At 41.2% G+C, this 13,399-nt stretch overlaps 1 protein-coding gene and 1 long non-coding RNA gene across 5 annotated transcripts in view; one reads left to right on the forward strand and one right to left on the reverse strand.

The window, feature by feature from the left end:
* Positions 1–13,399, forward strand: part of LOC147016631 (uncharacterized) — a 109,897-nt gene that overhangs the window by 75,340 nt on the left and 21,158 nt on the right. Inside the window, exons 4-5 of one of the 2 annotated variants that reach the window (XR_015049130.1) lie at positions 10,376–10,455; positions 13,052–13,257. This is a non-coding gene — a long non-coding RNA (uncharacterized LOC147016631). Of the gene's footprint in view, positions 1–10,375; positions 10,456–13,051; positions 13,258–13,399 lie in introns of those variants that run through there. The other variant, XR_015049129.1, reaches the window with a different exon arrangement.
* The window catches only part of LOC147016632 (uncharacterized), a 110,480-nt gene that overhangs the window by 43,896 nt on the left and 53,185 nt on the right, over positions 1–13,399 (reverse strand). For 2 of the 3 annotated variants that reach the window (XM_085845483.1, XM_085845484.1), the window contains exons 5-6: positions 10,826–10,957; positions 9,274–9,354 (exon numbers count right to left, since the gene is read on the reverse strand). The exons of the other annotated variant lie outside the window; for it this stretch is intronic. In XM_085845483.1, the coding sequence (XP_085701609.1) occupies positions 9,274–9,354; positions 10,826–10,957 (213 nt within the window). The remainder of the gene's footprint in view (positions 1–9,273; positions 9,355–10,825; positions 10,958–13,399) is intronic. 3 annotated transcript variants of the gene reach the window in all.

Raw genomic sequence — 13,399 nt, forward strand, 5'->3', positions numbered from 1 at the left:
CTATGATAAAAATTACAGACCTCTATGTGCTTTGTAAGTGGGGAAACCTGCAAAATCGGCAGTGTATCAAATACTTGTTCTCCCCACTGTATATATATATATATATATATATATATATATATATATATATATATATATATATATATATATATATATATATATATATATATATATATATATACATACACACTACATGGTCAACAGTATGTGGACACCTACCAGTCCAACATCTCATTCCAAAATCATGGGCATTAATATGGAGTTGGTCCCCCCCCCCCGCCCCACTTTGCTGCTCTAACAGCCTCCACTATTCTGGGAAGGCTTTCCGTGAGATGTTGGAACATTGCTGTGGGGATTTGCTTCCATTCAGTCATGAGAGCATTTGTGAGGTCGGGCACTGATGTTGGGCGATTCGGTCTGTCTCGCAGTCCGCATTCAAATTCATCCCAAAGGTGTTCGATGGAGTTGAGGTCAGGGCTCTGTGCAGGCCAATCAAATCCTTCCACACCGATCTCGACAAACCATTTCTGTATGGACATCGCTTTGTGCATGGGGGCATTGTCATGCTGAAACAGGAAAGGACCTTCCCCAAACTATTGCCACAAACTTGGAAGCACAGAATCATTTGAATTACATTGTATGCTGTAGCGTTCAGATTTCCCTTCACTGGAACTAATGGGCCAAGCTAGAACCATGAAAAACACCCCCAGAACATTATTACTCCTCGACCAAACTTTCCAGTTGGCACTATGCATTTGGGGAGGTAGCGTTCTCCTGGCATCCGCCAAACACAGATTCATCCGTCAGACTGCCAGATGGTGAAGCGTGATTCATCACTGCAGAGAACGCGTTTCCACTGCTCCAAAGTTCAATGGCGGTGAGCGTTACACCACCACAGCCGACGCTTGGCATTGCACATTGTGATATTAGGCTTGTGTGCGGCTTCTCGGCCAGGAAAACCCATTTCATGAAGCTCTCGACGAACAGTGCTTGTGCTGGCGTTGCTTCTAGAGTCAGTTTGGAATTCGGTAGTGAGTGTTGCAACCAATTACAGATGTTTTATCCACGCTACGCGCTTCAACACTCGGTGTTGAGCACTCCCATTTCACGGCTGAGCTGTTGTTTCCCCTTAACGTTACCTCTTCACAATAACAGCACTTACAGTTGACCAGGGCAGCTCGAACAGGGAAGAAATTTGACGAACTGACTTGTTGGAAAGGTGGCATCTTATGACGGTGCCATGCTGAAAGTCACTGAGCTCTTCAGTCCGGCCCATTCTCCTGCCAATGTTTGTCTATGGAGAGTGCATGGCTGTGCTTGATCTTATACACATGTCAGCAATAGGTGTGGCTGGAACAACCGAATCCACTAATTAGAATGGGTGTCCGCATACTTTTGGTCACGCAGTGTATCTCTATATATGTCGATATTGCTCTCTATATCTCTACATATCTATATATATATATATATATATATATATATATATATATATATATATATATATATATATATATATATATATATATATATATATGGATGCAAAAGTAGGTATACAGTTACGAAAAACAAAACATGCACACAAAACGTATTTTATTGATAATACAAGCATATCAATAATAACATACCAATAATATACATATCAATAATAAACATATTAATCCCTCAAATGTTCAAATTAAATGAATTCTAGTATTAAATGAATCCTTGCACCACTATTATAATACTGGTAATACTGGTATAATCCTTACTGTATACCTACTTTTGCAGCCCCCTGTGTATGTATAAATATATCCTCTTCAATCATTCCTTTGCTTGTATCCATTTCTCCCACACAGACCCATTGAGTTCCCATGCAATTTTGTTTGAGATTATATTTGAGGGGACTCCATGTGGGACCACCATACCCCATGTGAAGTGCTGAAAATGTTTTAATATTTTGATGTAAAGGTAAAATTTATATCCAAAGACATCAATGTTGAAGTGAAGAATGAACCCACAATGACTCATGTGAGAAGATGAAGGAATTTACAAAACAATTATGATTGTGACATTTAACTAAGTTGTAATATTTATTGTGACATGATAACGCTTTCTAAGTTTTATCTGGTGTCTGTCTTCCACCACCTCCTTTGCACCCTTGCCCTTTCCACGCTCTGTGCCTTCCTCCCCAACCCCTATCCCCTTTACTTCCACCTTCAGCTTTCCGCAGGGCGTACACGGTCTGCCAGTAACCCACTTCTGGGGAAACTCCCAAATTCCAAGCCCACTTTTCACCTCCACTCATTTGTTCCTCTTTTCTCACCTGTGGAACCAACTTCCTTACTCTATTCAATCTTAGTCTTCCCTCCAGGGCTTCAAGATGGCTGTTCAACTCCTCCTCAGGTCATCTCCAACTATATTAATGATGTTTTTTACTCTCATTAACACTCTCCAAGCCCACCCATTCCTTTCCATGTTGTGTTTTCTTCCCTCTCCCTCCATCTTTCCTTTTTTTTTGTTTCCTTGCTTTTTTCATCCACAGTTTTCCCTTCCAGTTATTTCTTCCCTTCTGCTGTGTTTGAGCTTGTATCTAGCTTGTTTACCCTGCTGTGTCTTCCTTCCTCTCCCTTGCTCTCATCTCGTCGTTCCCCTCGCCCATTCTTCTTCCGAGTGTCCCTCTGTCATGTCCCTTTATCCTGCTGTTGGTGTTTCCCACTTTCTACGCTTTCCACTTTTACCGTCGTTCTGTTACAGGTTCTAACTCTTCCATGAGCCTCGAACTTGTCTGCAAATTTTTTTTTTATCTTCAACTCATGTAAAGCAATTATTGCATTCTTGTACTGTGGAAATCTTGCAGGGAGGCTTCATACAGATGTTTTATATACTGGGGATAAATAGCATCGGTACCGTATCAATACATTTGTGGTATTAACCATCAAATTATTAATTTATTTGGGAAGTACTGTACTCGTAAGCATTTCCTGATGACATCACAAAACACACTTGTGTGAAGGTTGAAGTACGCAGCATCACAGATCTCTTGAGATTATTAAAATAATTCACAATGCATTATCCAGGACTTGCTAATCATAGATATTCCCTCATGAACGAACTTGTGCTCGCACCATGCTCCTTCACTTCCACCATTGAAGCTTCTGACTTCTCATCTTGGACTTTATCCTGAATTGGAAACAACTTTGAAAATAAAATAATCGACTTGAGAGCTGGCTTTTTGATCAAGTGGTAAAAGAATGTTGATCTTTTGGTCTCCATTGACTGCTGTGGCTTCGATTCCCAGAGCTGCCGACCCACATTTGGAAATCGCAGTGAGGTGGCCAAACTGCACCCTTCAACATGAATCAAGGGAGTCCCTCGTCCTACATTGCAGTGAAATAGGTTGAGTTGAAGTTTTGATGACTCATATCTTTGTGTAGCTGTAATTGCTTTGAGTAAGAGGCAGTACTATGTTCGAGGTAATTGCATACCAACCCGTAGGCGAGTAGTGGCGACACTTGATGTAAAGTTTTCCGTTTAGAAACAAAATTAACAGCCTATTTGATGTCAGACAGTTCCCTGCAGGATAAAACTTGGACAACCCCTGCGAACTTTCCTACTTGGATAAATAACGTCTGTTGTCTCCAAATGAAATACTCCCTCAGTTTATTACCTCCATCACCGAAGGTGGAAGGAGCTATATTGGTCAGTCGATTTTGTTATTCTGTTATTCTCTCTGTCTGTTTGTCAATTGCCAATGGGTCACAATTCCAAATTGATCATCATGAAACTTTACCAAGTTGTGGAAGTTGTCTCAACTGAGAAGCCTATTGATTTTGAGGTCATACGTCAAAGGTCATCTTGAGGTATAATTTATAAAATCGTCATTTTTCATCCGATTGACTTGAAAATTAAACAGCAATTGCATGGTGCATCACTGAATTGGGAAAGCAATTATTTTTGAGGTCAAAAGGTCAAAGGTCAGCTCAAGGTAAAACTTCTAAAATCAACTTTCATCTGAAAAATCATCAATTTACATCCTATTAACTTGAAAATTAAACAATAATTGCAGAGTCCATCACTGAATTGGGAAAGCAATTATTTTTGAGGTCAAAAGGTCAAAGGTCAGCTCAAGGTAAAACTTCTAAAATCAAATTTCATCTGAAAAATCGTCAATTTTCAGACAATTAACCTGCAGATTAAGCAGCAATTGCATTGTACATCACTGAATTTGGAAACCAACGATTTTTGTCAAAAGATCAAAGGTCAAATCAAGGTCAAACTTCTAAAATCATCAATTTCAATCTGAAAAATAATTAATTTTCATCCGATTGACCTGAGTTTTGATTAAGATTGTCAATTTTAATCTTAATGAAATGGACAATTTGAAGTATCCATGGCAACCTTTGAAGAGGGGGTGGATTTTGCAAGTATCGTGCTCTGCATGACGTCTTTTTACTTGGCAAAAAATATTTTTGCAAAGTACGTTGGTCTGTCGTGTTTGTTTGTCTGTTTATTTGTCACACGTTTTTTGACCACAGTTTTCAAGCAATCATTCTGAATTTTTCTTGTGTGTGCAGGTGATCTGCAAAGGAGAGCAACGCTTAATTTTGGTGAAGATCCGGATCCGGATCTGAGAGTTATTTAATTTTTAAATGATTCTTCACCATTGAGAGATATGGCAAAAAATGGTATACAGCACAATATCTCAAAAGATTATGGATGGATTCGGGCAAAACTTGATGGACAGGTTGGGTGTGTGACAAGGACGAACTGATTATATTTTGGTGAAGATCCGAATCCAGATCCGGATAATATAAATTTTTGAGTTGATCCGGATACTTCACCATTGAGAGATAGTGCCAATAATGATAAATAGCACAATATCTCAAAAAGTTGTCGATGGATTAGGACGAAACTCGGTGGACATGCTGGATGTGTGAGTAGTAAGAATTGATACAATTTTGGTAAAGATCTGATGCCGGATCTGGATCAGAAACTTTTTTAAAGTGACTCCTCACCATTGCGAGATTGGGCTAAACGAATATATAGTATGATGTCTCAAAAAGTTGTGGACGGATTCGGACAAAATTTGATGGACAAGTTGGGTGTGTGACAAGGACGAATTGATTCGATTTGATTTTGGTGAACAACCAGATCCGGATACGAGAATTATTTAATTTTTAAAGTGATTATTCACCATTGAGAGATGGGGCTAAAAACGTCATAGAGCATATTTCAAAAAGTTATTGGACTCGATATGTTCCACTGGTTCAGGCATCGCGTGGCAGAGGTATGCGCTCGACCAAGTGCCCTTCTTGTTGTAACTTGTTTTCAGATTATATTAAAAGCTATAAACTTCACTTATAGTCCTGATAGGTTTGAGATACTTTCATCATCAGTGTGGATATGTGTCAGTGAAAGTTATATGACAACATAAATGTCGACCAGGGCAATGAAAAATAATTGAGAGTTTGTTACCATGCTTGTGAAAGTTAGTTTTTCAACGCAATCCTCTAGATTTCGACCCAAGCAACACAAATCCGAAGGTGCCACAAAAGTCTGACCCTGGATAATGTCAGGTGGTGTTCTTGAAAGGTCATCAGAGGTCAAATAGGGCAACAAAAAAAAACAGCTATATCAATAATGGATAGTCATACAAAGGTAATATTGGTGTCAAATACAAGCTCTCATCAAAATAAAACTTTCACTCCAGAGTATAAAGTGATGTGGCCAACCGTTTGACCCCAAGAGATCATTAAACTCCATACGTCATGAGCTCAGCGAGCACGCTGTATAATGCAGCAGACACTCGCTGGTGCGTTCAGGTTCTCTGCCATTGCAATACATCACACCCATGAACAAAACAACAAACTGGTGAAAGGCGTTGGTGACATTATCAGACAAACAGAAGATCTTGCATCACTGGCAAAATGGGTTCTGATCACCCGGACTCTTGCCCATCTGGTGTATGATGTCCAAGAAAATCACCATGACGCAGAGGAACTTCGTAAACATCACAGAGTGGGCAAATCCATCCAGTTGCGTTTATTGATGCATGTCCACAACATGTCTGACTCCCTTCTTCAAGCGGGAAATCCATTCCAGGAGGAAAGGGAATTGGTGTCGCTCCACCGGTGGGTGTGCTTGTCTGTCTCATCATCTGAAACTGTCCAACAAATTGACACACTAGAGCACTTTCAGTATGAAGGCTATAAGGCAGCCGTATTGGAAAACCGAACACGTAACCTTCAGACTCCAATCAAACATAACAAACTGATGTTTTTCAAACAGGTCAAGGAATGCAAAACAGCTGCCAAGAAAAAACTCACTTCAAAGATCAGACGTCATCATATCGTCAACTGTTTGTGTAGTTACACACGAGTCTGCAATCCCTCCCCTGCTATGAAGACGACAAATGACGATGCTGCACTGTACCACTGTATTGTCGAAGCAGATTCTGCAGAAGGACCTGATGCCTTAGAGGAAACTGAGCTCCCTCCAACAGGCGACAATGCAGTAAGCACCGATGGTGGGGCCTTCATCCACTTGATGCCACCAAAGCCATCATGCTCGACGTTTGACGACTATGCAGCTACTGTCTTCTGCCCTTGCCTCTGCGTTGAACTTGAATCTTGTGATTGCCTTGATGTCATATGGGATAGATACTTTCCCAAAAGTATCAAAGGTAGCACATGAAGCAAGAGAGCAGAGAGAGCTCGCGGTTGGACACGTCAACACGTCACTAATAATGCAAAAGATTCCTCAAGGCCAGAAAACCTGGGAAAACTTTTTGGTAGATTCTTCAAACAAGGAAGAACTGTTCGAGTTTCTGTCCAATGAGGCAATTAAAAACCAGTACTATCCCGACTGCAAGGATATATATTTGACATCTGTGATTCCTTGGTCGTGCATGTCCGGCTTGGTGATGAAATGAAGGAACTTTCAAACCACGAGGAAGCAGACACCAGAATAGTGGTACACATGATTGAAACAGAAGACCAAGAAGGAATCCGAAGACATCAGGAGGAGCCTGGAGAGGATTCTGGTTTCAGCCTCGACTCCACAACCCTCAAACCCATCCAGGTGCAGCCAAGTGAGACTTACAGAAAATTTTTTGGCAAGAATTCACTTCTCCTTGGAGAGATAGATAATGAATGAGAGGAATAAAGAGTAAAAGAGATGAAAAAGAAGAAAAAGCAAGAATTAGAAGGAATAAAGAGAACTGCGAAAAAATAAATGAGAAAGGAACAAAGATGTCGGGAAGAACCCGGACAAATAGATTTCAGCAGTTACTGCTCAGGCTCAAACGCAGCAACATGTACAATCTACCAGAGATCCATCATATAATCGATACACTCCCAAACACATTCCATTCTCATCAGGACCGGCAACACCGACGCATTCAAAATCACCCTGGGTCAGTTCTCTCCATCAATCCAAACCTTAACTTGTGGATTGCATTCGGTAGCAGAAAGCATCAGCAAGTGCTTCACATCAATCGACTCCATCGGAGCATTGGCCCAGAACGCTGCCTTGCATTACCAATGTGTCATGCATGTCAGGTTGTGATACTACAAATGGAATGAAGAACATGGGCCAACATATTTAGTGGAACACCTGGAACAAGAATGAACATGTCAAAGAAGTTAAGATTTCTCGCGGATCCCACCAACACAGGACGCACTCATGCTTCACCTTCGACAAGCTGTGTACCAGGCATCAATCTTGTATGCAAGTCATCAGCCAAAGCTCCCTGAAAAGACCCCATGTTCCTTCGGCTGGCAAGAATCCGAGAACAACCTAACGCCCGTGTAGACTTCGCACGGCACCGTCACTCAAGCGTTCGAGCCGATGGTAAAATATAGTTGCTGCAAACACCGCACAGGCTCCTGCTCTTGCAAATGAAGAACATCTTGACTGAACACAACTGTGCAAATGTTCCTGCTTAAAGTGATCTCGACGTCACAGAGTTAACTCCAGGACATTTTAACCAGCAGTAAGTAGTTCATCTTGAAGGGAGCTTTCATTTGACACCATAAACAACCATTCTAAAACGACTGCTTGATGTTCCCGGACTTTTGACCTTGCATGACCTTTAATGACCTCAAGGGTCAAATGGTTGACCACATCACTTTATACTCCAGAGTGAAAGTGTTTTGTTTTGATGAGAGCTTTCATTTGATGCCATACACGCTGATCCTAGTATCAGTCTTTTGGGTCTGTTTTTTTATTTTATTTTATTTTAAATCAAAATGACCTTTATAGGTGACGTTGTTGACCCTATAAATTTACATTATGAAATAAGTGTTTTGTTTTGATGAGAGCTTTCATTTGACACCATTACCTTTGTATGATTATATCGGACAGCCTGGTGTTGGCTTAGTGGTTTGGGTGGTGGCTTGGAATCCGAGGGTCCTGAGTTCAAGCCCCATTGGCCGCTGAATTAAAATACACCAGGAGGTTGACTCAGCCCCTCATCCTTCTGAGGTCGGCAAAATGAGCACCAGTGTCCTGGTAAGGGGGACACTGCATCAGCGGCATAGCCGCGTCCCAACCAATGATACAACCAGCAGCCACAGGCTGCACTCGATAGGGAGATTATCTGACGTTATCGACATAGATTTTTTGCTCTATTTGACCTCTAATGACTTTTCAGGGCCACCAAAACTGACCTTATCCGGGGTCAAATTTTTGTGCCACCGTCGTATTCGTGTTCCTTCAGTCGAAATATATCGAATCACGTTGAAAAAGTAACTTTCACAAGCATGGTAACCAACTCTGGTTGTGTCGAGCCCACTATTATGCTTGCAGGCAGGACACCCAGATTAACATCCATCCGAAGGATGACCCATTGTGATGCAAAGCCCTGCCAACTAAGAACCATTCGGTCAGTTTATAGTCGACTTCTGAATCAAACCCAGAATGTGCAGCTCAAATGCAAGTGTTCTACTTTTGTACTGTACTGTTTGAGTTGATTACATAAGGGTATGATGCAAAGGTACATTTATCACGTGGTTGGTATACCAGTCTGAGATTGGTCTGATGTGGTTGCAGATGGCAGGAGTAGAAAGGTGAGAGCAAAACTGAGGTGGAAGAAGATTGTGGAGAGTGACATGAGAGTGGTGCAGAGAGAGAATGTTCAGGATAGAGCAGGCTAGAGGGAAAGAAAACTCGTGTGGCCATTAAATAATGGTATTAGTGGAAATATACCGGTCCAATATTCAACTTTGTATTGATTTTACGTATCACAGTTAGTTTTCGTTATACTCATGAAACACACTCAGGTAGTGTACTTACATGACTGGGCTGCTTGGCCTGATTGATTCTGGCTTGAACAAGCTTGACCAGTTCACGCAAGTCATTTATGACCAAATGGGCCTGCGGTGAAACACACGGTACTCTCATAGCTCTATCCCACTATATTACCCTATCCTCAACACAGCAGGTATATTGCTTGTACTATAAGTTAGGTTCATCAAACTTAACACTTATCAACAAACCAAGCAGAGTGTATGGGCCTATCTCTTTAACATCGCAGACAGGTCGGTGGTCTCTCCATCTTCTACCGTCTCCTCTCTGGTCTTGCACCCTCTGCTCTTTCCGTGCTTTGTCCCCCCTCAGGTTTCTACAGGGTGCACACATTCCACCATCTACCCCCTTCTGTTGAAACTCCTGAAATTCAGAATCACTGCTCACCTCCACTCATTCGTTCCTCTTTTTCTAGAACCAACTTCCACATCCTCTTCAATCTCATTCTTCCCTCCAAGTCTTTAAGACAGCTGTTCACCATGATCTCAGATCATGCGCCATCCAAAACCATAATCTTTTCTACCCCTATTAACCATCCCTCACCCCCCCCCCCCCCGCCCCAGCTGAGAGTTTGCTTCTGCATCCACCTTGTCCACCCAACATGTCCTTCCCTACCCCCTTATTCTTCCCCACAGCCCTTATTTGTCCAAGTCTCCCTCTATTTTATCCCTTAACGCTGCTGTTGGTGTGTTTTCCTGTCTCTTTCTAATGTTCCTTATGTTCTGTTACGTCATGATCTATTCTAAGTTCTTGCTCCTCCATGAGCCTTGACTTTATATCCCTCCCCCCCCCTCCCCAAATAAATAAATTACAATTGTCATGAACATTTTATTGTTTTACAACAGCAAGAACTTGCTGAGAATGCTGCAAATTATAATTTAAAAAAAAAACTCCATCCTACACTATAATGTGGATTGAAATTGAAAGCCCATCACCAACCAAAGCTCCCGAAATGTTAACTTCTATCTGACATTATTAATCTTTACTGCTTGAGGTGGCTTTACTACTCGAATCATATACGTAGTATCGCTGTTGCCTGGAGACCATTCATCCTCCCTCCCCTTCTTTTCCTCCTTTACCCCCCACGCAGCTTCCAAATGAGATCGCACTGTATGCTCCACGCTTGAAGAGAAGTTATCATAAGAGCAATATGACACTACAGCAACCCAAGTAAGCTCAACAGTTACGCTCTCTCAGTTCATGGATTCAAATATTTCAAAATATTTCAAGGTATTGACACATCGTGTCCGACAGTACTTCCAGTAGTAACATAATACATTTCATACTTTTCATATCCCTAATTAAGCTAACCATCCTGCCAAAGGATGTCAAATTTGGGATGATCTGGGTGGGTTCACAATGATGAGTTCAAATGGAGCTGAACATCGCAGCATGGCAATATGTGGCTGGCATGGCAAGACGACATGGTGAAACTGCAATATAAAACACATCATGCTGCGCGCAGCATACCTGGCTCCACAGTATACCATTAGAGTGTTTTACAGTGCAGAACCATGTTGCGATGAGTGCAGAACTTTACCGGCTGGATGGTTTTGATGGCGAAGAAGCGATGTTCACCAGTTTGGCCAAACACGTACCCAAGGGCACGGTGATCCGTCGTATCCATGGCAATGAAAGAAATCTTTTGCAAACTGTGCTCATGCTGCACTATCTTGGTAAGGGGATGGTGCAAAGATGACGTTAAGGATCATAACATGGATTGATAACGCTGGGTGGTAATTATGGATATTGGATAATTGACTTGGTACATGTAATTTGGTTATTTGGAAAGGTACTCAAGAACTCAAACTCAATTTGGGAATGTTGCTTATTACAAAAGAAAACCTTTCAAAATTATCAATGAGTTATTGCAATCCAATTTCTTCATCAATGTATCTCTTCTTTTATGTTCAATCATTAATGATTTATTAATACGGGAGAAAGATGCATTGTTATAAAACGATCAGTGCAGCTAACAATGGCACGGCGAATGCTTTGTCTCCCTGGCCCAACCAGGCAGTGTAGCCATTACAAGTGCAGCTGTGTCATTTGCGACATTTGGCTGCTGGTTGCACCATTGAAATTATTAGGGGGCACAGCTTTGCCACTGATGCAGGAATTAAAAATTTGGCCAAAACTTGCCAACTTTTCATCTAAAAACACCATAGCATCTTTCACGACCACCGACTGATGCTATCAGATGGGACACCGAGTTTAAAGTTCATCCACAGAATGTATCACCCTTCCAGTGAAGCACCAAGGTGACATTTTTAGAGTCAGGTCAGGAATCAAACCCAGACGAAAGAACTCAAAGTTGGCAATATTCCGTCTGAACTATCCAGCAACCTCTCCTGGATAATAAGAGGAAATCGAATTAAACATTATTTCCGAATAAACCCTTCTGGTATGTGTTTGTGGATATTAATTTTCTTTATTGTTTGCAATAATCCCGACATTTCTGCTTTTTTTTCCCCACCTTGATGAAATTTCAACAAGTCCAATATTCCTTTCATTGTTAATTCCTTTCAACTCCACAAATGCTTTGATTTCTTTATTTAATTATACATCAAGATGAAATAATGAGGTGAGTATTCCGCACACTTATTGCACCATTTAGCAGCTTGAGTTGGTCTCAACATCAGAAGGCAAGTATTACGCTTCACTGGAGGAGCTATGAATGAAAACCATTCAAAGGGTTCATACAAGACCCTTTCAAAGGATACTTCGAACGGACTAATTACAATAGTCTAAGAAACACTTAAAAAAAAAAATTATAGATATATTTATGTAAATATATAATGAGTAAAGGGTTCGCAGGATGTGCACACTTATCTTTAAGTTCTGTTGCCTGGGTTTGAACCTTAACCCAGATATAAACCGTCATGGTGAGGCATCAATATGTGTGCCCTCCAGAGGAAGGATGTTATGCTGGTGGACCCATTTCCCAGCACTGATCGCTGGTTAACGTTAAATATCCAACAGTCTATTGTCAACGGTAGGTGAGTTATCGCAGGCACTTTGAACAAATTACTAATTTCTGCCAAAATCACCTTGTTGAACGTCAGGCCTGGCCAACCAGCTCGTGAAAGACTTGGGGGGGGGGGGGACGTTCCCCAGGTAACCACAAAAGAACGTGAGAATCATTGGGGTAATTTAATTATTATTATTATTTAATTGTCGTAGAAGTAGAAGTAGTAGTAGTAGTAGTTCAATATTTGTGTAACATATATGTAGTGTATATCTATAATAATAAATGTATGTATCAGTGTGTGTGCGTCTCCTCCATAACTATAAAACCATGAAACCCAGTGGCCCAAAACTTTGCGTGCATACCAAGGGAATTCCAAGGGAGTGCATGAATGAAAACTGGGAATTTGGGTGAAGTTAAACAGCCCTTTTGAAGATAATTAACGGGATTATTAAATTAAAACCAAAACCAGGCTTTGCCTGGGTCAGCCAGAGTTCACCTTGCAGGCTTCTTAATCCGCTCTTAAACCGTCATTTTGTTTTGGCCTCTTCAAAAATGCCTTGGTGATTTTCCACGATGACCTCTCACGAAGTGTACAATCAAAATCAGTCTTCAGATTTGAGGATCAGAGCTGGTGGACTAAATAACTGTCAAAATCTGGAGTGAAATCTGAAGATTTAAAGAAATTAACGATTATTATAACTAAGCGTGTATCTTATAATTCAGCTTTAAGCAAGACTGTGTGTGTGTGCTCCCTCCTCCATATTTACGCCAGTTTTTGTGTTTGCCTTGATGAAGGTGCTGGGGTGTGTCCCATTACCAATCAGCTTGCTATAGCTTGCCAAGCCAGCCGTTCAGCCGAATCACAGGCCTCCGGTGTACATTTGAAGAATGAACAACACATCTTTAATTATGAAATGAAGATACCGTTTTGAGGAAACAAAGGTACATTTTGATTACCTTTCATGCAGAGGAATTGAGGTAATGCAGGTTTTTTCACAATGATCGTGGCAGCGGTCAACTACACACCGCCCAATGAAGGTACATATCTATCTATAATTCCAGCAATCTGTGTGTGTGTGTGTGTGTGTGTGTGTGTGTGTGTGTGTGTGTGTGTGTGTGTGTGTGTGTGTGTGTGTTTGTGTG

The sequence above is a fragment of the Eptatretus burgeri genome, chromosome 11 (genome assembly GCF_056783735.1).
Source record: "Eptatretus burgeri isolate ZD-2024b chromosome 11, Ebu_testis_v1, whole genome shotgun sequence".
In the NCBI taxonomy this organism is placed as follows: Eukaryota; Metazoa; Chordata; class Myxini; order Myxiniformes; family Myxinidae; genus Eptatretus; species Eptatretus burgeri.